This window comes from Pristis pectinata, chromosome 2 (assembly GCF_009764475.1).
Source record: "Pristis pectinata isolate sPriPec2 chromosome 2, sPriPec2.1.pri, whole genome shotgun sequence".
In the NCBI taxonomy this organism is placed as follows: domain Eukaryota; kingdom Metazoa; phylum Chordata; class Chondrichthyes; order Rhinopristiformes; family Pristidae; genus Pristis; species Pristis pectinata.
Genome location: NC_067406.1, coordinates 62,813,642 through 62,839,946, shown reverse-complemented (window position 1 = coordinate 62,839,946; position 26,305 = coordinate 62,813,642). Strand labels below are relative to the sequence as shown.

At 38.8% G+C, this 26,305-nt stretch overlaps 1 protein-coding gene across 2 annotated transcripts in view; it reads right to left on the bottom strand.

The window, feature by feature from the left end:
* usp46 (ubiquitin specific peptidase 46) overlaps positions 1-24,239 on the bottom strand; it is a 60,036-nt gene extending 35,797 nt beyond the window's left edge. The window contains exon 1 of one of the 2 annotated variants that reach the window (XR_007958124.1): positions 23,833-24,225. Coding sequence is in view for 1 of the 2 variants with exons in the window: in XM_052037893.1 (XP_051893853.1) it covers positions 23,833-23,868 (36 nt within the window). In the remaining variant the exon portion in view is untranslated. Of the gene's footprint in view, positions 1-23,832 lie in introns of both variants that reach the window. The other variant, XM_052037893.1, reaches the window with a different exon arrangement.
* Between the last annotated feature and the right edge of the window lie 2,066 nt (positions 24,240-26,305).

The window sequence follows — 26,305 nt, the reverse complement described above, 5'->3', positions numbered from 1 at the left end:
ATTTACTTAGTCTATAAACAATCAAGAATGGTACATAGGATTTACTCAAGCACCGAACTCTGTAAGAAAATCTGGTTGATAAAATTCAAGCTCATTTTGAATAGTGAACCAGCCTATAACAGTAGGACAGCACGTTCTTTTGGATTCATTTGTGCACAATCAGGTTGAAATCCAAGCAGATGATCCTTTAAGGAACAGACTCCTTCAAGGAATTTACTGCCTTACAAGTCGGGTTATACAATATGGATTTTGCAGAAAATAAGCCAAGCTTATACAGCAGTAGTCAGAAGTGTCAACATTGATGGGAGATAATCAATGTAGGATTATGAAAGAGCTTTATTTGTGCTGTGTACTTATCCTTTTAAGTTACCACAAGATTTTTTTTTTAAATGTTTGCTGAGGCAGTAAAGTTTATGTTTTCCAGTTCAGGGCAACTGCTAACAAAATTGAAAGAAAAATTTCCTGGGCTACAGCAATGAAAAATAAATTTCACAACTGCAAAATTAATAGTGATTCACAACATACACCCCAAAAGCAGCAAGTGTGATCAGCTAGATGCTTACATTCATTTGACCCCCATCCTACTTTCTTTCTTACTCTCCTGAATATACTGATCTTCCATGTACTGGTTTCCAGAATATCTGCAGCTAGACTTTTATTCATGGCAGTTCTTGAAATCTCCCATTAGGTTTTCCAGTCATTGATAGCAAAAAGTGCAATTCCTTGGGGAAGAAAGGTACTTGGACAGGTACATGGATAGGAAAGGTTTAGATGGATATGGTCCAAACACAGGCAGATGGGACTAGCTTAGATGAGAATCTTGGTCAGCATGGACCAGTTAGGCCAATGGGCCTGTTTCCATACTTTATATTAGTCTTTTGATTGCTGGTGCTAAATGCATGCAAAAGTATTGGCTGCCTGCTTCCACTTAAGTGAATAGAATGGAATGTTATTTTGTGTGAACAACTAGCAGCTGAAATTCTGTGTGCATTAGGCAGTGGATGGCAAACTTGGCCAATCTTGCACATTAACAATTCAAGGTGGCAGCTCACCGCTTTATTCTCAAGGACAATTCAAGGATGGGCAATAAGCAGTGGCTTTATTAATGAAACCACAAGCCATTAAGTGGTTAAATAAAGACGCTGAAGAAAACTTTAGCATCCCAGCTGATTTTCTAACTGACATTAGTGTACTCAATACAACACACTTTCAGAATCAAACCAGGCATGCTCTCCAACACATCGCCATTTGAAACTATTTCCTTAGTGTTTGAATAAATAATTAGACAACTGTTTCTTCGTGCTTCAAGAGTGGCACTCCTCTTGGTTTATTATATAATTAACCATGCAAGGAGGAATGTCATAGTCAAGAGTGCTTCACACTTGCTTTTAAAAGACATTGGTGGGAAGAGGGCATTTTTTTTTAAGATAGAAAAGGGAAAACGACTACAATAATGTCATTTGGCTCACCCTGCTTGAACCTCACTTCTTGACTGCAGAATAGGAGAAGACCATGGTTCAGTTCACTGTAGAGAGAGGCTTGCATAGGGAAAATATGGAGAACCTCAATTCTTTTCCCCCTCCCTCTCCCACCAACAAAAAATACAAAAAATAAGAACACAGCTGAATGTAGGTGAAAGGTATTGTGATAACTCATGTTGACAGTTTAATCATCACAATATTTATACTCCACTTGTTTAGAATTTGCCATGACCTTCACAATTGGGTTAGTGTGCCATCATAGAGTCAGAGTACTACAGCACAGAAACAGACTGTTCAGCACATCCAATCCATGCTGACTTGATCTTCTGCCTAGTCCCATCTACCTGCACCCAGACCATATCCCTCCAAATCCTTCCCATCCATGTACCTATCCAAATTTCTCTTAATTGTTACAATTGAACCCGCATCCACCACTTCCGCTGGCAGCTCATTCCACACTCGCACCACCCTCTGAGTGAAGAAGTTTCCCCTCAGATTCCCCTTAAATATTTCATCTTCCACTCTAAACCCATGACCTCCAGTTCTAGTCTCACTCATCCGGAGGGGAAAAAGCCTGCATGCATTCACCCTATCTATACCCTTCATAAATTTTGTATACCTCTATAAGATCTCCCTTCACTCAACCTTTCACTTTTACTCAGGTCCCAGCAATGCCCTCGGGAATTTTCTCTGCACTCTTTCAAGCTTCTTGATATCTTTCCTATATGTAGGTGACCAGAACTGCACATAATACTCTAAGTTCAGCCTCACCAACGTCAACATAACATCCCAACTCCTGTACTTAACGCCTTGAATAATGACAGCCAATAAGCCAAAAGCTCTCTTTAAGACCCCATCTCCCTGTGACACCACTTTCAAGGAATCATGGATCTGTATTCCCAGGTCCCTTTGTTCTACCGCACACCTCAGAACCCTACCATTCACTGTGCAAATCCTACCCTGGTTTGTCCTCCCAAAGTGCAACACCTCACACTTGTCTGCATTAAATTCCATCTGCCATTTTTCAGTCCATTTTCCTCATTGGTCAAGATCATGCTGCAAACTTTGATAGCCTTCCTCGCCGTCCACTACGCCCCCAATCTTGGTGTTTACATTATCATCTAAATCATTAATATAGAGGATAAACAACAAAGGACCCAGTACCTATCCTTGTGGCACACCACAAGTCACAGGCCTCCAGTCAGAGAGACAACCATGTACTACTACTCTCTGGCTTCTCCTGCTAAGACAATGCTGAATCCAATTGACTGTTTCATCCTGAATGCCAAGCAACCCAACCTTCTGGACCAGCCTCCCATATGGAACTTTGTCAAAGGCCTTGTTAAAGTCCATGTAAACAACGTCCACCACCTTTCCCTCATTGACCTCCTTGGTAACCTCCTCGAAGAACTCTACAAGATTAGCTAGATGTGACCTACCACGCACAAAGCCATGTTGACTATCCCTAATCAGGCCCTGTCTATCCAAACACTTTTTTTTATCCTGTCCCTTAGAATACCTTCCAATAATTTACCAATGTCTGACATCAGGCTCACCAGCCTATAATTTCACAGCTTATTCTAAAGACTCTTTCTTGAACAACGGAAGAACATTAGCTATCCTCCAGTCTTCCAGCACCTCACCCATGGCTAAGGACGTTTTAAATATTTCTGCCAGGGCCCCTGCAATTCCAATTGTACCATGACAGAGACATTAAAAAGGACCCAAAAGATGAATTTATAAAAGGGTCACTCATTTCAAATAGTATAAAAAGGGAATCCATAAATACAGAAAAAAAGTGATCTATCAATCAACATTTGAAAAAGATAACTTCAAATTGCCAATGTGATTTTTTCACTGTTTGTTAAAAGTCTCAAACTAAACATTCATTTATATTACTGATCGTTGGTAAAATGTCTCCTTTTTTAAAAACAAAAAATACTGGAATTTGCCAGTTGCATGCACCAGAATTCAAACAATTCTTGTTATTTCCCCACATTTTTATTTTTAATTTTTTCCAATATTCATCCTCTTCCTACTTAAAAACAACTACTCATTTTGCATCTGGAACTGTTAATGATTACAGTAATCAATTCCTCGTCATTGATTAAAAACTACAGTTTCTCCATTCATGCTTGTGGAGATGTTAAACTAGGAGTATTTACTCCTACCAGCCTCCTCCAAACATCTTAATTTTGAACAGCCCAAATGAAATCCATCAACTTTTTCCGTTCTAGTGGAAAGTTTTCTTAGAGAGTTGTGGGCACAGTCCAGCACATCACAGAAACCAGCCTCCCCTCCATGGACTGTCTATACTTCTTGCTGCCTCAAAGCAGCCAGTATAATCAAAGACCCCACCCACCCCAGACATTCTCTCTTCTCCCCTCTCCCATCAAGCAGAAGATACAAAAGCCTGAAAGCACATAACACCAGGCTCAAGGACAACTTCTATCCCACTGTTATAAGACTATTGAATGATCTCCTAGTACAATAAGATGGACTCTTGACCTCAATCTACCTCCTTATGACCTTGCACCTTATTGTCTACCTGCACAGCACTCTCTCTGTAACTAACACTTTATTCTGCATTCTGTTATTGTTTTACCTTGAACTACCTCAATGCATTGTAATGAATTGATCTGTATGAACGGTATGCAAGATAAATTTTTCACTTTACCTAGGTACATGACAATAATAAACCAATTCCAAATTTTCATCTCCCTGGCATCTTCCAGTTAAATCTCCAATGACTTGGCTATTCTTCCTTATATAGGGAACTAAAATTGAACACTGCATCCCATCTTCATTTCAATCCATGATTTATACAATATTAGCAGTATTTCTGCTAATAGTACTCTGTACTCCTCTACACTGTTAAAATTTTAAAATAATCAGAATGTCCTCACTATTTTGGTATATTTTAGCTCAAGTTCATCTGCTTCTTTAAAATATTTACATTTAGCATTCATTCTTCCCAAGGTGTCAAATCTTTCATTCCTCAATGACAAATTTCAACTAACATCTAACTACTAAATTTACCATCCCATGTCCTCCTGAAGTTCTTTGGCCTTCTTTATAATTACCTCCAATCAACTTTTCAGACATCTGAAAATCCCAGCCCTATATGGTATTTTAGGCACACAACAAATCAATAAGCTTCCTTATCAAATGTCTAATGATACCCAAGAAAAAATTAAATATTTAATTTGGACTGAAGAGATAGGGTTGGAAAAATAGGGCAGAGTAAGCCCAAGGTTATTTCATTCCTGAACAAAACAAGGGGGTTCTCCAGGATCAATTCTTGTTAACAATAACCAAAGTTTCCAAACTAGAATTACAGCAACAAATATGCTACCAAACCCTGTTAATATTTCTCCTTCCTGTCCCTAGTTTTCCATTTGTCTATCCTCTACCCTTTTATGTTGCTGTGCAAATCAATAAATTAGACTGTCTTTCACGAAATTAGAGAAATTTATAGAATGTTAGCATGTATATTGCAGATCTTGATTCTTTCCTTTCCTCTGCAGCAGCAGCACTTATCATTTAAGATTATAACCATTTATAAAACATAAGGAAGCACCAATAAGTAGGCTATTTCACCCTTGGGCCTGTTCTACCATGATTGATTAGTGGTCCAACTCCATATGCTTTAAGACAATTAACTCAATCTAAAATTAACAAGTGGCTAAACACCAACTGTTGTGTGGAAAAGAATGGAGCTCTGAACTTCCAACATCCTTGTGGGTTGAAGTGTTTTCAAACTTCACTCCTGAAATGATCAACTATAATTTTTTAAAAATAAATCCCCCTAAAACCAGATGCCCCAACCAACAGATAAAATCATTCTTTACTGATCTCATTGGTTACCTTTAATTTTTGGAAACTTCAATCAAATCATCCTCATCCTTCTAAGCACCAGTTTGCAACCTAACCTGTGGAGTCCACTTACAATTCTAGTAATTCCTCGATGCTCTCTCCAAGTTCACTATGTGCTTCCTAAAGTGCAGTTCCCAGAAATGCTCTGTGTACTAGATGTAATCCAACCAAGACACTGTAAAGGTATAGCACAACTTCTACCCTCCTGTGTCCTAGTTTACATAACATAAAAATCACCATTCTATCAGCCTTTTTGATTATTTTCTCTACATATTTATGGTACTTTACCCCATATCCTTGGATCATCACGAGCTTTTCACATTTTTGAAGACATTATTCTATCTTTTTAGATCCAAAGTTGATAAACTCTTATTTGCCTACATCAAAATCCATTTGCCACAATTTTGCTCATTCACTTGGACAAATAACTCATGGTAATCTGTTTCCAACCACAGTGAATATAATGCCACCTTTGCGCGTTATCAGCAAATTCAGATATAAAACCACCTATCCTGTCATCCAAAACATTTATAAATAGGATAAATCATTGCACTTCCAGAGATCCTTATGAGAGGTACCTTGTCAATTATCTATATTCTCCTTCCACCAATGGAAGACTAATTTCCTAACCAGATCAATAATTTTTCTCCAATTCTATTAGCTTTAACTTTAGCGAACACTCCTTCATGGGACACATTATCAAAAGCCTTCTGGAAGTCCGAAGACATTCACCCATCCACTATTTTAGTAACCACTTCCAAAAATTCAATCTGGTGTGTCAGGTTCAACCTACCCTATAAAATCAAGCTGGCTCACTTCATGCAGCTGAACATTTTCAACACAGTCAGTTTTTCTATTCATGATTATAAACTTGCAACTTTCCAACATCAGATACTAGATTAACTGGTTTCACTCTCTCACTTAAATAATAGAGTAGCAGGCACAATTTTTCAGTATTCACAAATCAAACTTTAGAAGTCTAAAGTTAGGGCATCTCAAGTGTTCTTGCCTACTTCCTTTAAAATTGTTGGGATGTTCCTGGTGATGTTGCCTCTTAGTGTCATTATTTTCTTCATTATTATTTTGCTGAGTTCTTGTCCACTGAGCTTGAATCTGCACATTGAAAGAGAGCCAGGCAACATTCACACTCTTCTCCATAACACCTTATCTTCAGTAGTTATCCAACTCCCTTTTACAGCCATTTAATGGCATTGGCTTTCACCATTCTTTTAAGCCAAATCATTACACATCATGACATGTTGGAGTGAGAACAAAAGTGTTCATTTCTCACTACTTCACGCCAATGGTACAACAGAAGGAGTTACTATCATTACATCAACACTGCTGGTCTTAATCCTCAAAAACTTTATGGAAGTACCCCTACCTTCTTATCAATCATCAGAGATGGAAATTAAGTGCTGGTCCTCCCAGTAACACCCATATCTTGAAAACAGAATTTAAAAAATTCTGATCAACCAGAACAAGAGTTCTATCATAAAGACTCCAATATTTCAAGGAGACCAAAACTGTTACCACTTTAAAAAGTGAAATGACAACATATTCCAACCAGAGCCTTCTCCAACAAGCAAGCAGTTATTTTCTGACATAGTCATTAAGAATTTTCTTGGTCTTCTCAGCAGATTCATATTACTACAAAGCCAACAAATTACACTGTTTTGGTGCTGGCTACAATATTTGGAGATTTATATTTCAAGTGATCTTTTATATTTCAAGTGAAAAATACAGTTGACTATTTTACATTATTTTATTATTGGCCACTTTTAGGAAATATACAAAGATAGAAATAAAAGGGAAACCTACAACCCGGGGAACATTGTAGAACAGAGGGACCTAGGAGTAAAAGTACACAGTCCGCTGAAAGTGTTGTCACAGATAGACAGGGTGGTGAAGAAGGCATTTGGTACGCTGGCCTTCATCAGTCAGAGCACTGAGTATAGGAGTTGGGACGTTATGTTGCAGCTGTCCAAGACGTTAGTGAGACCGCACTTGGAGTACTGTGTACAGTTTTGGTCACTCTGTTATAGGAAAGAAATTATTAAATTAGAAAGAGTGCAGAGAAAATTTCTGAGGATGCTGCCAGGACTCCAGGGCCTGAGTTATAGGGAGAGTTTGGGCAGGCTAGGACTCTATTCCTTGGAATATAGGAGGTTAAGGGATTACCTTATAGAAGTGTATAAAATCATGAAGGGCACAGACAGGTAAGGGGAACTAAATACTAGAGAATATAGGTTTAAAGTGAGAGGTGAAAGATTTAAAAGGGACCTGAGGGGCATCTTCTTCACGCAGAGGGTGATGCGTATATGGAATGAGCTGCCAGAGAGCTGGTTGAGGCAGGTACAGTAACAACATTCAAGACATTTGGATACGTACATGGATAGGAGGGGTTTTAGAAGGATATGGGCCAAATACAGGCAAATGGGACAAGCTTGGCGGGCACCATGGACGAGTTGGGCCAAGAGCCCATTTCCATGCTGTATTACTCTGAAAACGTAATCCAAAAGTATCCTGCCAAGGAATACTCTCTAGATATATTTCTAATGCTATCAGAAATACACAATGCAGAAAATTTCCACCATTCACGTAAATGCTGGGTTTTACATCTATTACATCTATTAAGATCTATGTTGAATAACTTTGCTAAGATGAATAAGATTCCAGTGTGAGAGAAAGGATGCATTGGAATCTTTTCAATTGTTATAATTCCTTCAACATCATTGATCAAAAGGAAGTGTATGATATTATTCACCAACAGAAGACACAAAACTATTCAACATAGTTCTTAATAAATGTAAAACCAATGGTGGACATCAACACCGCTGTTACTGAAATCCTGAAATATGCTCTTGCAAACTAGAGTCAGTGTCATAGAGTACAGAAACAGGCCCTTCAGCCCAACTGATACATGCCAACCAAGATTCCCATCTAAGCTAGTCCCATTTGCCTGTGTTTGGCCCATATCCCTCTAAACGGTTCAAGTGTTTTTTTAAAAATGTTGTTAATGTACCTGCCCCAACCACTTCCTCTGGCAGCTCATTCCATATACTGATCACCCTCTGGGTGAAATAGTTGTCCTTCAGGTTCCCATTAAATCTCTCACCTTAAATCTATGCCCTGTAGTTCTCAATTCCCCAACCCTGGGGAAAAGACTGCACACATTGACCCATCTATGCCCTCGATTTGACACACTTCTATAAGATCACCCCTCATTCTCCTACACTCCAATGAAAAAAAGTCCCAACCTGCTCAACCTCTCTCCATAACCCAGTCCTATGTCCTGGCAACATCCTCACAAATCTCCTCTGCACTCTTTCCAGCTTAATGGCATCTTTCCTATAGCAAGGTGACCAAAACCAACAAAATATTCCAAATGCAGCCTCAAAATCTTGTACAACTGCAACATAACATCCCAACTATCACACACAATACCCTGACGGATGAAGGCCAGCATGCTAAAAGCCTTCTTCACCACTCTGTCTACCTGTGACACCACTTTCAGGAAACTGTGCTTGTACTTCTAGCTCCCTCTATTCTACAATGTTCCTCAGGGACCTACCGTTCACTGTAAAAGATCTACCCTTATTTGTCTTCTTAAAATGCAACACCTCGCACTTATCCGAATTACACTGAACTCACTTACCCAGCTGATCAGGATCCCTCCAAGTCCTGATAACCATCTTCACTGTCAATGACACCACTTATTTTAGCGTCATCTGCAAGCTTGTACATTCTCATCCAAATCATTGATATGCATGACAAATAGTAATGGGCCTAGCACTGACCCCTGGAGAACACCAGTAGTCACGGGCCTCCAGTCCAAAAAAACAACCTTTCACTATCACCCTCTGCTTTTTATCGTCAAGCTAATTGTGTATCCAACTAGCTATGATCTAACTTTCCATAGCAGCCTACCATACTGAACCTTGGAGGCTTTACTGAAGTCCATATAGACCATGTCTATCACCCTGCCCTCATTGATCTTCTTGGTTACTTCTTCAAAAGACTCAGTCAAATTCATGAGACATGATCTCCCATGCAGAAAGCTGTGCTAACTATCCCTAATCAACCCATCTTTCCAAATGCTTGTATACCTTATCCTTCAGAATCCCCTCTAGTAACTTACCTACCACAGATGTTAGGCCTACTGGCCTGTAGTTCCCAGGTTTTTCTTTTTGTATCCCTTCTTAAATAAAGGCACAACATTAGCTACCCTTCAGTCTTCTGGAACTTGACCTGTCACGAACGATGCATACAGTACATCTCAGCCAGGGCTTCTGTAATTTCTCCTCTAGCTTCCCACTGTTCTTGGATATATCTGATCAGGCCCTGTAGATTTATCTACCTTATCAATATTTAGAACATAGAACAATACAGCACAGGAACAGGCCCTTTAGCCCACAATGTTGTGCTGAACCAATTAAACTAGTAATTCAAAGCCTAACTAAACTAGTTCCTTCTGCCTACACAAGTCCACATCCCTTCGTTCTCTGCATATTCACGTGCCTACCCAAGAAACTCTTGGCAATAGCATCTCTCTCCTAGCTGACCAGCATCTGCAAATATGAGCTCAAGCCTAATTCTGCTTCCCATAAATTAATTTACACGATATCCAATTCATCTATCATTTTGTGTATGCTGAATTTTATTCAGCAACTCAATCTTAACATTCTCATCCTTGTGTTCAAATGTCTCCATAAAATTTTCCAATTTATCCACCTCTTGAAAACAATTTTAAGTTATGGTGCACATTAAAATTGAAATACCGCTGTGGCACTGGTTAGCCAAATGCCTCGTAAGCAACCTGAAAATTCCCATCTGACAGAAGCAGCAAAGTGTCCAAAACTCGTGGGCTACCCTAAAGTCTGCCATAATTGACACTCATGAAGAGACTCTTGGCTTCGTTAACAAGAACCAGGAACTGGTTTGATGAAAATGACCAGGAGTCTGAGGAGCTAATTAACCATTATTGGACTGGAAGGTCCAGCTTTCCTCCAGGGAAAAGAAACAACTGAAGGCAGAGGTCCAGTAGAAAATCCAGGACCTCCATCTACAGCCAAACACCCAAGACCCCACTGAGACACAGGAACAGGTGTGAACTGATAAGGGACACAGAAAATCAATGCCTGCTGGAAGGAACACTTTGTAGATCTTCTCAATCATGACTGTCCCCTTGACTCCCATTCCAGAGCAATCTATTCACTCATTGGTCAGAAGTGATGGCAAGAAGTCAAGAAAGCCATAATCATAACTCAAAAATAGCAAGGCCTCAGGCGGAGACGATATCCCCACTGAAACCAATGGTCCACTAACCAAAGGAGGTTAGGCTAGGGACTTCAGATGCTGGAATCATGACCATCTTCAAGAAAGGAGACAAATTACAGTAACTACCAAAGCATCTCCCTGTTGAGCATTGCAGGAAAATTCATTGCCCCAACTGCCTCTTCCCTGTGGAGCCACTCACCAAATCATTGTGCAAATTCCGTCCATCCAATGCACAACTCCAAGAAAACTACAGGGATCAGCACCAGCCTCTGTCCACGGCCTCAAAGCCTTCGACTCCATCATTTGAAAGAGATTGTGGAACCCTTCATCAAATTCAGCTGCTCACAGAAAATTCATCTCCATCCTACACTTGCTGTACTCTAACCCTGATTGTAACTAATCTTAGTGAAGACTAGAGTCAAACAAGGCTGTGCCACTGCCCCAAGAACTTTCTGGAAAATAATACATATATATATACACATATATATACATACATATATACACACACACATTTTATATTTATATTTTTTTATATATATTAATTATATATATATATATATATACACACACACACACACACTTTCTAGAACATAGAACAGTACAGCACAGTACAGACCCTTAGGCCCACAACATTATGTTGGCCTATATAAAACTACCCCATGATCAATCTAACCCTTCCCTCCTATACAGCCTAAAACCCTCCATTTTTCTTGCATCCATGTGCCTATCTAGGAGTCTTTTAAATATCCCTACTGTATCAGCCTCTATCACCACCCCCAGCAGTGCATTCCAGGCACTCACCACTGTGTGTAAAAAAAACCTCTTTTCTCCATTCACCCTAAACAGACATCCTCTAGTTTTGGTCATTGCTGCCCTGCAAAAAAAGATGATGGCTGTCCAGTCTCTCTCTATCTTATACACCTCTATCAAGTCACCTCTCATCCTGCATCGCTCCAAAGAGAAAAGCCCTAGTTCACTCAACCTTTCCTCATAAGACATCCTCTCCAATCCAGGCAGCATTCTGGTAAATCTCCTCTGTACTCTCTCTAAAGCTTCCACATCCTTCATCTAATGAGCTGACCAGAACTGAACACAGTACTCCAAGTGTGGTCTAACTAGAGATTTGTAAAGCTGCAACATTACCTCGCAGCTCTCAAATTCAATCCCCCAACTAATTAAGGCTAGCACACAATACGCCTTCCTAACCACCCTATCAACTTGCGCGGCAACTTTGAGGGATCTATGGATTTGGACCCCAAGATCCCTCTGTTCCTCCACACTGCTAAGAATCCTGCCATTAACCTTGTACTCCGCCTTCAAGTTTGATTTTCTGAAGTGCATCAATTCGCACTTCTCTAGATTGAACTCCATCTGCCACTTCCCTGCCCAACTCTGCATCCCATATGTATCCTGTTGTAACCTATGACAACCTTCCACACTACCAACCTTAGTGTCATCTGCAACCTTACTAACCCACTCCTCCACTTCCTCATCCAAGTCATTTATAAAAATCACAAAGACCAAGCGTCCCAGAACAGACCCCTGCAGAACACCACTAGTCACTGATCTCCAGGCAAAATACTTTCCATCTACTACCACCCTCAGCCTTCTGTGAGCAAGCCAATTCTGAGTTCAGGCAGCCAAGTCTCCATGGATCCCATGCCTCTTGACTTTCTGGATGAGCCTATCATGGGGAACCTTGTCAAACGCCTTACTAAAATCCATATACACCACATCCACTACCTTCATCTATTTGTTTTGTCACCTCCTTGAAAAACTCAATTAGGCTCGAGAGACACAACCTGCCCCTCACAAAGCCATTTTAACTATCTCTAATAAAACTATGCTTCTCCAAATGCTTGTAAATCCTGTCCCTAAGAATCTTCTCCAATAGTTTACCCACCACTGATGCAAGACAGGATTATCCCTATTACTTTTTACCCCAATTTTCTTAATCTTTCTTGCCACAATGTTGAGCCTCACCTCCAACAAACCTCCTGCAAAGGGCAGCTAATCTTCAAAACTAATGGGAAGCTATGGTGACAAAACACCAAACTTCATTAGGTAAGCTGCAGAATGCAGGTGATGCTTGCATTTGGGCACTCAGAGGCAAAGCTCCAAGTCATCATCAACACTTTTGATGGAACGTGCAAAGCGATGGGTCTTGTACTTCACATCTGCAAGTCACATACTGCCCTCTGACAATAAAGGTTCACAGGAAGACCCTGGAAAAGATGGACCATTTCCCATATCTCAGGAACCACCTCTTGGCAAAGAAAATGTTAATAATAAAATCCATCAGCATCCTTAATGTGTCAGCACAGCCTATGGTAATTGAGGAAAAGGATATTTTAAGAATAAGACCTCAGACTTGGCAGAAAACTCAATCTACCAAGCATTAGTAATCCTGCACTTCTATAACCTAGACCACCTACAGCACACAAGTTGATGCAATGGAAAAATACCACTAACTCTGTCTGTCAAATGCACCAGGTTATGCAAACCAGAATTCTTTCCAGAATCAGAATTATCATAGACATATACAACGTGAAATTTGTTGTTTTGCGGCATCAGTACTGTGCAGAGACAAAAATAACTATAAATTACAAAATAAATAAATAGTGCAAAAAAAACCATCGAGACCAACATCCTCAATATCAAGGCCCTAGTTATACTGGGTCAACTATGATGGGCAGGCCACATCAAAACAGATACTACTGTGCTTTGTCATGAGGAAAGATTACCAGGTGGAAAAAAAGATTCAAAAATGGGCTCAAAGCTTCCTTGAAAAAATGCAACATTCCCAAGGATTACTGGGATTTGCTGGCCCAGTGTTCAAACTGAAGAACCAATCAAGAAGGTACTGAGAGCCTCAAGGCCAATGAAAGCCCATAAGTGGTGGGAATAGATCATGTCACAAACCATCTGCCCTCCCACCCTGCCTATCTGCCCCATCCATTGAAGAATCTGCACTTTTCATGTTGACTCATCAGCCATCTCAGAACCAACATGGAAGCAAGTATCCTTGATCCTGAACAATAGGTAACACATCTAATTTACAAACTACTTCCGACAACAGGAGCACAAGCCCCGAAGTCATGCAGTTTTAAATAGAACAAATGAAAATAACTAGGAATGCCATTATTTTCAAACTCACATGTAATGTGATTAAATTTCTAATCTTGTTTTTGAAATGTTATGTTGCATTGATTCATTAAATCAGGTATATTAACAATTTTTATTGCAAGTACAACTTTGAAGTTGACATACAAACAGCTAGAATATGCTAGGTTTTTAAATTAAACTCTGATAAATCTCTGGTTAACGTTTTCGTTTCTGTTTTCTCTGCAGGGTTCTTGCATTATTCAAATCTCTAGGGTGGAACTTTAACCCGCAGCTTTCCGACTCAAGAGGCAAGAGTGTGACTGACACTTTCAATACATTAATGAATAATTAATGATTATCATTTAATGTTTGCAGTTACAAAGGACAATATTAAAGTTTGCAGATGGAATGAAATTTGCAAGTGTAGTAAATAGTAATAAAAATAGTAATCAACTTCAGAGGACAGACAGGGTTGAGGAATGGACAGATTCATGGCAAGTGAGGTTAAATATAGCCAAAGCAATAGTTAATAGATTTGGAGGAAGAATGAAATGAGTCAGTACAAGTTAAAGAGCATGTTTGCAAAGTAGACCTAGGGATGTTTGTACACAATAGTCTGATTATAGCAGGAAAAAGGTTTCAATAGCATTAAGACTCAGAATTAATACAAATGGTACATCAGCAAAAATGCTAGCAGTAACACGAGGAAAAACATTTTTTATGCAGCAAGTGAAAGGGCAGTGGATACAAACTCAGTAGCAGCCTTGAAAAATAGGAAGTTGGTTGAAAACACAGAATGATCATCAGAAGAGCCACAGTAAATTCAATAGGCTGAATGGTCTCATGCTACTGCTATTTTAAGATTCTATGACAACATGCAATGTATTCTTAGGCTCCTGCTAACATTACTGTGACCAAATACTGAAATGCCCTGGGTAACTGTCAGAATTTTCCCTCGTTAGAAGTCAAATATCATTGAAAGTCGAATTCATCCACACTGACACATTCAGTTGCTCACTAAATAAATCTATAAATTTATGGTTTCAACAATTTCTTTTTTTTAAAAAAAAGGTTCACTCTAAACCAGTACAATCAGAAGTTAACAAGGAAGGAAACTCGTGGGAGGAGGAGGAGGTGGGTGTTATGGGGAGTGGTCAGAAGAAGAAATCTGCTTTCAGGTTAAAGGCAACTGCACCACAGCAATAAATTAGCCTTCCTTCTAAGCCATGAAAATTCTGAGTCCCCACTCTACACCACCCCACAACAGTACAGCTGAGATCCATAGTATCAAAACAAAAATCCTCCAGCTTCTTACACCATTACATAATACATTGCTACAGCAAAATGCAATGTCACACAAGCTCTCTCTATGCTTGAATATTAAGATTTCTAACAAATCTTAAGGACTGCATTTTCTTAAATCAAATGCACCTTAATATATGTCATACATATGTATTCCATCTGTATGTTCCCTTTTCCTTTGCCACTCTGTATAATTTAGATTTCATTTTCCTAGCCACCATCATAATTTCTTGCTCAAAACTCCTCTGGAAGGAAACTCATGACATACTAAAGCTTCAGGCATGTGAATTTATATCAGCCAAATTACTGAATTACTTACATCCTTGTAAAAGTTTGAGTACGAATTACCCACACACAAACAATCACAGAATTGTGCCTTTATTAAGTTCCGGTTAAATTAGTCTCCAGGAATTAATAAACAGATCACTTTTATTCCAATTTTAAATCTAGATCAGTCTCCAAGCAATAATTGTGCTTCCATTTGACTAGAAGTGAAAAGAGCAAAATTAGAGCTGTAAATAGAAAATATTCACAAATATATCTAGAAAAGTCAGAAGGAACCTTTTTTTTACTTAAAGAGTACAAAGAAAATGGAATCTGCTGCTGTTAGGGATAAATGATAAAGAGCATGGGTGCATTTAAGAAACAGCCAAATGAATTCATGAGGGAGAAAGCAATAATGGGATATGTTGATTAGATTAAATGATATAGGATAGGAATTGGTTCATTTGGAGCATAAATATCAACAAATGCCAATTTCTTTGCATACATTCTATGCAATTCTTTATACAATCCAAAAAGCTGAATGGAAGATACAATTGTGTATATTGAGTTTTGATTCAAGGAAGTTTTCTCCAACCCAAGAATTGTGAAAATTCAGGTAGGCAAGGCGTCAGTGGATAAAGACTAATGAACATTTTACTATTCCCCAACCTGTACAAATTGTAGCCAGTAAGGAGCAGAACAAAAATCCCTCCGCTGAATTTTTCTTGTTTGTTTATGTTTGTTGTCCGTACGTGATCTTTCTTGCAAGTACTTTAGACACAAAATTAAACATTTTATCAGAAGGTAGTATTGGCCATTAACTGCCAAATTATAAATGGGCATGTGAATTTCTTTCTTTTTATAGGTATAATAATGACTGCTAGATTTATAAAGGATAGTCCCAGCTGCTGCAACAATTTGCTGTGAACAGATCTGCCATTTCTTCTCACTACCAACTTTCTGATAATTTATAACCTTCTATGGGCTTAATTTGTCTTACTTCTCCACCCTTCTGTCACTTTCTGTCTGATAGTTTTTTTTATTGAGGAGCTTACCTGAACCTAACAGGCCGAGTTATACAGTACTTTAAAAAATTTGACCTGGGGCAAAAGATAGAACCATAGAAAACTACAGCACAGAAAACAGGCCATTCGGCCCTTCTAGTCTGTGCCGAAACATTATTCTGCTAGTCCCATTTACCTGCCCCCAGCCCATACCCCTCCAGACCTCTCTCGTCCATGTATCTATCCAATTTACTCTTAAAAGAGTGAGCCCGCACTTACCACATCAGATGGCAGCCCATTCCACACTCCCACCACTCTTTGAGTGAAGTTCCCTCTAATCTTCTCCCTAAACCTTTCCCCTTTCACCCTAAAGCCATGTCCTCTCATACTTCTCTCTCCTAATCTAGGTGGAAAGAGTCTACTTGCATTAACTCTATGCCCCTCATCATTTTGTAAACCTCTATCATATCTCCCCTCATTCTTCTCCGCTCCAAGGAATTCCTAACATGCTCAGTCTTTCCCTGTAACTCAAATCCTGAAGACCCAGCAACATTCTTGTAAATCTCATCTGCACTCTTCAATCTTACTAACATCCTTCCTGTATATTAAAATAAAACTACTAATCAAATATATTTAAACTAAACCAACAGGATGTTTGTATTTTAATTAGGTGCCTTGGCACTTCTAATTCACATATTCTATTTGTAATATGCAAAACTTTTTCCAAAGCACCTGTTCATTAAAAGTGACCCGAACAGTTTGAGTGAACATCTGTTTCAAACTGGTACATACTCTAACAGAAAAAAATCCAATGGCCTTAAATAGAAGACAGAATGCTAAACTTTTGGCATAAGACTAGTTCAAAAACACATCTTTTGATAATTCTGAATCCAAGGGATAAATCAAAACAAATTAGGTAGAATCTGAACAATGGAAAATTTATCAAGTGCTCCACCAAAAAGATCAACTACATTATAACCTGGAAAGAATGCTACATTAATGTGTGCAAAGTGTGTATTTATTTCAACAGTCAAGCTGGAGAGGAATCATAAAGACCAAGCATGTCGAAGGTTCATGTGCTGCTAATGCTGACTTAGTTCAGCCTAGCCAGAAGACATAGGATGTGACCTTAGAAATCATGAGCAAGGCTAAGAGAACAGAATACAAACATAACAATCATCATAAGAATACCCTTCTGAAAAGCTACTGGAAAACAGTTGCGATCTGGGGAATTCTACCACACAGACAAATGGCTTTCAAAGTTGCAGGAAAAATACATCAGCAGAGATAACCAGGGACAAAATCTACAACAATTTTTCTCAAGTGAGCACTGCACTAACAATGCTCTCCACCAGTTTAACAACTTTCAATTCCCTGGTCCCCACCGCCTCATCTTTGCCATGGAAGTCCAATCCCCATACACTTCCATTCCTCATGAGGAAGGCCTTGGGGCTCTCAGTTTCTTTCTAGAAAAGAGATCTAACCAGTTCTCTACTAACACCCTTCTCTGCCTGGCAGCACTTGTTTTTACCCTGAACAACTTCTCTTTTGATTCCTCTCACTTTCTACAGATCAAGGGTGTAGCTGTGGACACTCACATGCCCTTTTGTTGGCTACCTGTTCCAAACTCCTACACCTGTACGGAACTCATCAATTTAATCAACTTTGCTACTAACTTCCACTCTGCCCTCAAATTCATGGACTATTTCTGTCACCATCTTAGGAGACAAAATATTCACTGACAATTAATACAAATCCACTGACTCCCACAGCTAACTAGACTACATCTCCTCCCACCCTGCCTCTCATTAGGATAATATCCCTTTCTCGGACTCCAGTTAGCTATGTGTTCTCGAGATGAGGCCTTCCACTCCAGGACATTTGAGATGTCCTCCTTTTCCAGGAAACTCCTCCCTCCCCCCCCCCCCCCCCCCCCCCCCCCCAACAACTGTGGTTGATGAAAGTCCTCACCCACATCTCTTCCATTTCTTGCACCTCACTCCCACCTTCCTCCCCCAGACAGAACAGAGATAGACTTCTCTTGGTCCTCATCTTTCACCCCACCAGCCTCTGTATCCAGCAAATCATTCTTCGACATTTCTGAAAGCTACAACATGATCCCAACATCAGTTACATCTTCCGCTCCCCACCCCTTTCTGCTTTCCACAGGGATCACTCTCTTCATGACTCCCTGGTTCATTCAGATCAAGCACAGACTAGGCAACTGCTTTACTGGGCACCTGTGCACTATCTGCAATGGCTATCTGGAGCTCCCAGTTGCAAGTCATTTTTATTCCCCTTCCCATTCCCACACTCAACCAAGTGCTCAGCCTCCTCTACTACCAGGAGGAGGTCAAACACAAACTAGAAGAACAGCACCTCATATTCTGCCTGGGTAGAACCCAACAGCATGAACACTGAATTCTCCAATTTCAGATAACCTGCTCCCTCCATCCCTTTCTCTCAGCTTCTGATCTACCAAGGTCCTCCCACACACACTCTTCTTTCCAAACCCTCCCCCACCTACTACTTTTCCCATCGCACATACACTCCTCCCATTGGGTCCCCTATTCCCTCCCCCAACTGTTCCTATCTGGCCACCTTCCCTCTTATTTGGTTTCACTCTTCACCTTCCCTTCTTATCAGATTCCATAACCTGAAGCCTTGTGTCATCTCCATTTATCACCTCCCAGCCTCTGTCGCTGTATCCACCCATCCCTCCGTTAATCAACCCCTCATCTGGATTCACCCATCACTTTCCAGCTCTTGCGCCGCGCCACCCCACCCCCTCACTTCTTTATACTGGATATCTCCCTCTGCTCTCAGTCCAGATAAAGGATCTCAACACGAAACATCGACTGTCCATTTCCTTCCATGGATGCTGCCTAACTCGCTGAGTTCTTCCAGCAGCTCATTTTTTTTTGCTCCGGATTCCAGCATCTGCAATCTCTTGTATCTCCACTGCCTAACACTTGCTAAGTTCACAAGTACACATGATGTGCTCCCTAGGATCTTGATCTTTTTGAAAATTGTTACATGAAGACCACCTATAACCTGTGCCATCTTGTTTATTTGGGTACAAGCAGCAAAATGTTGCCTAGCAAGCTCTCAGATCCAATTCAGAGATCATATACCACTAATATGGATCCTTCACTCCTTAGTGGAGCATTTTGCATTCAATTACATTCAAATTTGAAAGATGAGTTTCAATAACCATTTCAGCCAAAAGTGAAAAATCAGTTCTCTCTCCTCCCACCTCTTTATATAGACTTGTGTAACCAAGTCAGTGCACATGCAAGTTTAAATCTGCCTTGGAAAAATAATTAAATGGGATATGGGCTCGAGTTAGATTCTTAATGTGGATGGTGCAAATTTTCCCCAATTCTGATACAGAACTACAGTTCAATATAAATAACAACTAAGGTGAGGAAACACATGGAATACAAAACACAAAATCAAGCCATACACACACACACTAGTATAAGTCAGTGATTCTGTTTCAAGGGCCTCTTCCAACACTTTTAAGCACATACGTACTTCCTCTGAGGAAAGTTGAGCTCCATAACGTATTTAATCCTCAGATTTATTGGCCCCCTTCCTTTATATCAAGTGAATCCATAGAGTACTTTTCCATTGGGCTAATCTATTTTCCTTATCACCTTTTAAAAAAAAGTAGGTGAGAAATGTTTTGCCCTGGCCTAATTATGTTTTCCATCATAAATCTATAATGTGGTCAATAGCAAGCCATCCATACCAGAAATTTCTGTTCCAATGATATAAAACTGTAGTACTCAAATGGCAATAAAGGACATTGACATGTTTTTTTCATGAAGAGCAAAAGATAAAACAAATTACTGTTTTAGTTTTAGCATTGAACTGGGACTCTTTTGTTCAGATATTCAGACTTATTCAACCCTTTTGGTAGTGGAGAGAGTTCAAACATTTTGTAATCCCAGTCACACAAAGCAGATACTGTAAAAAGAAACAATATCTAAATGAAATGGAGCTCATTCTTTTATTGAAATTATTAGGGGCACCGCCACAATTTAACAAAAATGAAATACTTTGATACCTTTTTCCACAGAAATAACTGAGTTGCTTTTCACTGTTCTGGGTCGAGGAAAGTCAAACATTTATTCCAAATTACGTTTTTTTGTGTGTCTGATTTGTGCAAGTTCTGTGTCTCTGGTGTGGCTCAAAGGCCTGCTTTCACAAACTGAAATAATTGAGAATACACAATCAGAAGCTGCTCTGTGCAAGCTCTCGGGAAAACCAGCAATGCTGATTTACAAGGTACCCCAGTTTAAATTCTCACAGTCATAATTCATAACATGAATCTTGAACAATAAATGGGTACAAATTGTAAAGATCTATAACCATATCAAAATATAAAGCAGCCATTCCTGTGAGGTGATAGATTTCACAAGGCATTGTAATAATAGTCACAAGATTAAGAAAAGAGATTTCTTAGCAACAGGAATTTGTGACAGAGATTAAAAGTTCCATGAGTAGAATAAAATGATCTTTAAAGATATTTCAATAATTTTAGTTACAATCAAAGGACTTGTCTACATGCTTGCAAGCAAAAGATTCAATCTCCATTTCAATAGGAAAGCAAATTTTCCTCAAAGTTAAAATACACATTGAAAATAATAAACCTAAAAGCACACCATTTAACATACTTCATACCTTCTTAGACCAGGAAACTGAACAATGCTAGTCAAATGTCTTGCTCACAAGAAAAACAGGCACTTCCATAAATGAAGTATTACTTAGCAACACAAACCCATTTCATTTCAAGGGTATATTTTCATACTGTTGAATGTTCAGCACATTCTTTGAACTATGCTTAATTGAAGATGATAATGAAGCATTCACAATAGCTACTTTGTATCTTCCAGCTCAAATTATCAGAGGTTCAATAAGCAGCAGCAATGTATTTAATCTTAATTATATAAGTGTGGATAATTAACCAAGAGACCTCAGGTCACACTAATCTAATGCCTCTGGGTCTCACTATAAAATAAGGATTTTAGCACCAGCCAAAATATAATGGTTTGAAATAATTATTAACTTAGCCAGACCAAATTCAAAAGACAATTTCTCACTGTAACAACCAAAATATATTGATGAATCATTATCTCAACCTCTAATATTTTTACAGTAACACTGCTGATGATGGAATGCTCTTATTCTTTACCTTACATATTGTTCACAACAATAACATTTCCTCCATAATTCAGGGCCAATAATTTACAATTCCTTCTTTGCTTAAATACCATTTGTCTGAAAATTTAAAATATCCAAAACAACAAATAACTCTACACCTCCTATTCTTGTTAATATCAATAATATCACATGGAAAAAATTAGAAAAAAATCAAGCAGCTATTTCCAATAAAGCACATTAACTACTGTCCAACATGTAAATTTAAGATAATTTTACAAAAGATTATGAAGCTCATTTCATTCCCTTTGAGCTTTCTAACTTATGAAACATAACCATTACATTTCTCAGCTGTAATTATCTTTTATCGTACAGCAATGAAATGCTCATGGGTTGCAAATGAAGAAGGCCATTCAGCCCATCATTTCTAACTTTCACAAGATCACAAGACAAGGGAGCAGAAGCAGGCCATTCAGCCCATCGAGTCTGCTCCAAGGAAAGGGAAATAGAAATGAGAAATGGGGAATGGGGGAAAAAGAAGAAGAAAAAAACTATTCTAATCCCAATTACCGGCCTTATCCCCATATCCCTTGATATCCTGACTATTTAGATATCTATCTCCTCCTTGAATGCCCCCACTGATCTGGCCTCCACTGCTGTACGTGGCAAGGAGTTCCACAAATTCACCACCCTCAACTTTTGTTGTATATTATTGGTTACAGATTAATCTTACAACCGTAAAACAAACATTAGCCAAACTTGTGATCTCAGATTCATCATCTTTACATAATTAAATTATACAAATGAAAACATGGCTGTTTTATGCATAATTAGGTTAATGTAAAGAATTGTACTGGTTTAAATTAAAAATATGTTAATTGCAAATCTAACAAAACCAATTAGAACCTTTAATTATCACTGAAGGAAAGATGATTTCACATTTTTCTTTGCTCACACATTAGAAGAGAACAGTAAAAAGTTCTAATAATTGAGGTAGTTTTTCATCTGAATGGAAAACTATAAACCCCAGGACACAAACTTAAGTAAACCAATGCACAATATGGCTGAAAAATTAAAGTTCTATACCGTTTTTCTGTTCCAAATTGCAAGATGCAATCTTAAAAACATGAGAAAAATTCTAGTCTTACTTAAATGTTTTGAAGCAGGAATCAGTACCATAAACATACCTTGTGTACATACAATATTGTTGTCTGTTTCCCATTCCTGCTCAAACATCAGAAATCAGCTACTAAAAGAGATTAGTATTGCCAGTGCACAAACTGCCCATATCAATCTATGTTGGAAAGTTCAACATTGCAACAAATAATGTAGCTAACATTCTAACTTGTCCCAGAAGTTTATCCAAATGGAAGGAAAATATACCAATAATCTGCCGTTGCTTTGGAGCAAAAAGGGACTTATCCTCCCGCTTTACAACAAAATTGAAGGAGGAAACAAGAATTCCGCCCATCTCGCTCCTCTACAATAGCCCAATGATATAAATTAAATGTTTCAGGCTTGCGTAAGAGAGGGCCGCTATCAACAGAGAAACTACCCCTCAATTTTTTATTCATTCGCATAGAAAGAGCTTCAAGTTCCTCACTGTAGTATCCAATAGTTTCTTCAATGATTCCTGATTTTTTGTCACTCAAAAAACTTTTGCTGCGAGTCTACTCCGGTTGGTAGAGTTTATGCAGCATCTGGAGAGATGGGTCAATCTCCGCCCTGAAACTTTCACTTAAACTCAGTTCAGTGATTGCTTTAATTAAAATAGTTAACGGTAAATATTTTAATGTAATCTTGTTTTAAGGGCCAGGGCTCGTTTTCTATTCAACAATACACCTACACATCTCGTTATGATTTCTTAAATCCCAACAATTCTTTTTATAAGTATATTTTCGATGCAAACTAAAGGTTAATAACGTCATACAACATATTTCTAAAAGTTATTCTTCCCCCCCCCATACAATTTGCTATTGCACTTAAATTGCAACTCCACAGGTTCAAAGCTGTGTGTATTTTCTATGTATAAAGATAATTTCATCTGTGGAAGCATGTTTAAGGAAGTTTCATTTTCATTCAGTGGCAATTCAATTAGGTTTGTGAACATGATAATACACCGGCTTCGAACTATTCGTGCAGATGTCGATTTTAATCCCAATTTTATTTTTATGTTTTGCAAATTGAATTTAGAATGGTACAGAACTTCAAATCAGCCGTAGTACTGTTAAATCGGCTCTCTAAAACTGAAATTTGTCTAGATTAGGTGAGCGGTTATCTGCATTGTAGATCAAACTCTAGCGGCTTGTGTAACCAGTCCGCGTACCCAAAAGCGTCCACGGACGTCTACTCACCATATTACAAATTGAAGCGATGTTTCTGACAGTCATTAGTTTGCAGCCTGTGGTCCCTCCGCCATCTTTATGAAAATATTATAAACCCAGGGGAAAAGAGGGAGAGAGGTGGACAGGATGTTTTGACAGGACCCGGCGATGAGAACGGAACCAGCCGACGGTGTCTACAAGCCGGCACGACTAAGGTAAACAAAGCGCTAAAGCGGCGTTGAGCCCTCGCTCATTGAAGTGGCTGTCCAGGCCCATCAACTGCCCAATCCCTCCCACCACCCAAAAAACCGAAAATATTAGCAATTTTCTGCCATGCGGTAATTGCCCCAGCTCGTTTGCCATGCTAATCGCTTTAAATGCATAATGGCGATTCCAGGCAGAAACGGCGAACTGAAAGTCGAACAACTGCTAACCCCGTTCCGGATCGCTCGTGACAGCTAAACGGGGGGCGGGGGGAGGAGGTGTGTGATTGATACCAGGTCTATCCAATCAAAAGACGGAACAACTTGCCAATATTGTTAAACCCGAATTGTTTGACCAATCAATACAGCCAGTACTTTTCGCTTGGGTTCGTCATGTTGTTCTTGATCTCAGTCTGTTCGGTTGGAAGGGGTATATTCATGAATCTCAAGGTCGGCTTAGCAAATTGCTAAGTATATACATGCATATATTAATTAGACAATTTCAGCTGTTTTAATAGCCTACTATAAAGTTGCCTTCAGTCAACGATTTTAATATGAAAATAATTACAGGTTATGCAGTTCATAAAATATTTTTATTGAATAATTTGATTCAAGCAGCTGAAACTGCTTATGATTGATCTTGAAAGCTATGCCATGTAATTTACTGTAATAATGTACCATCCATTTCCTACTCCAACTTATTTTTTAAGATCTTGGATAAATTATTATCAGCAGGTAACTGAACAATTTATTGGCTATTCATTGACAGATTGCTGCAGTATATATCATGCAAAGGCTGACTGAAGAACAAAGATGCTTTCATCTATTTTCTTTCCCGTCCTCCAATTCTGCCCCTGCCCCACCAAAAGATAATGACCTCTAGCCCCAATCCTATTCACTAGCCAGTAATTCTTATTTGTTATTTCATATATAAATGAGAGGTCAGGATTATGCACAGCTGTGGTGATGTAGCTTGTATTCTTCAAATAGTTCAGTAAGTATTTAACTAAGGGAGGAATAAGCAATATGCTATCCATAACTGTTGATGATCTTTCACATAAAATGGAATAGGTCTCAAAACAACTGTCCCTAAGGGTGGATAACATTTATCGTGAAGAAAATGAGATTTGTAAGATGCAATAGCCATTGTGAGTGAGTCCAACACTGGGGTTGTAATGATGGCTTGGAAACAAACTAATGTGCTGTTCAATTTATGTTAAGTAAAAGGGGAAGGACAGACTTATACAAACGCAGAGCCACAAGTCTGGCATCTAATAAATAAAATAATTTAACTTATAACCAAAAGTGCAATAAGGATTATCTTTACACCTTAGCAATCTAGTAAATGACAGCCAAAAAAGAGTCAGACAACGAAGATTACTCTCTGGTATGTTTTGAGGAAATGTGGTCTTGTGATATGTGGCATTTAAATTTCAAAATAAATTTGACAAAATCCTGTAAGAAAAGCTCCTGCTTAAGCATCATACAATCATTTTAAAATCAAGCTCAGAAATGGATAAGAAATTCAGGCAAGTGGTGTAATATGAAGCAGTTCATACCAGTGAACAAAATGACATAGCAATAGAGGAGAGTGCTGAATTTCCCAAGATTGTTTTTGGGAGATCTTATTTCTCCACTACTTATTTTACTTTTGTGCCTTCCATCCAAAAGTATGATTCATGCTGGTTAAGTTGAGAAATAAAACCAATTCGATGGGTTAGGTTAGCCAAGTGCCATTGAGTCAGTGCTGATTTCTGGTTACACTCTCCCAGACAATCTGTTACTAACTACATATCTAAATTACTGCAAAGAGATAGCTGAGTCATCTTTTATCCCACTTGTCTGCTTTGTTTTCTTTCTTCCTCCCCTGTTTCCTTCCTTCATTGTGTAAATATCTCTCTGATCCCTGCAAATGTCCAAAACGTGCCAGTTTCTGGTTGAGTCAAACACTGGGGTTGTGAAGATACCCTGGAAGCTAACATAATATTCAATTTATTTAAAATGGAAAGGAAAGCCTTCACATCCAATGGGTACATTAACTGAAATAGCACCAAAAGTACAATATAGAGTACCTCAATACCTTAGTAATCTAGTAAGTACCGGCCAACAGAGTCGTAGTCTGAAGGGATGTAATGGGCTTTATTTTGTCCAGGATTAGATGGTTGGTTCTTCTTACTCTACACAAGATTTTGAGCAACCTTCTCTAGCAGCATAAGTACAGAGGGAAACTCTAAAAAGCCAGTCAGGAATCCTCAAAATAAACTTGTTTGGGTAGATAACTTAAATTTAACATGGGTAAC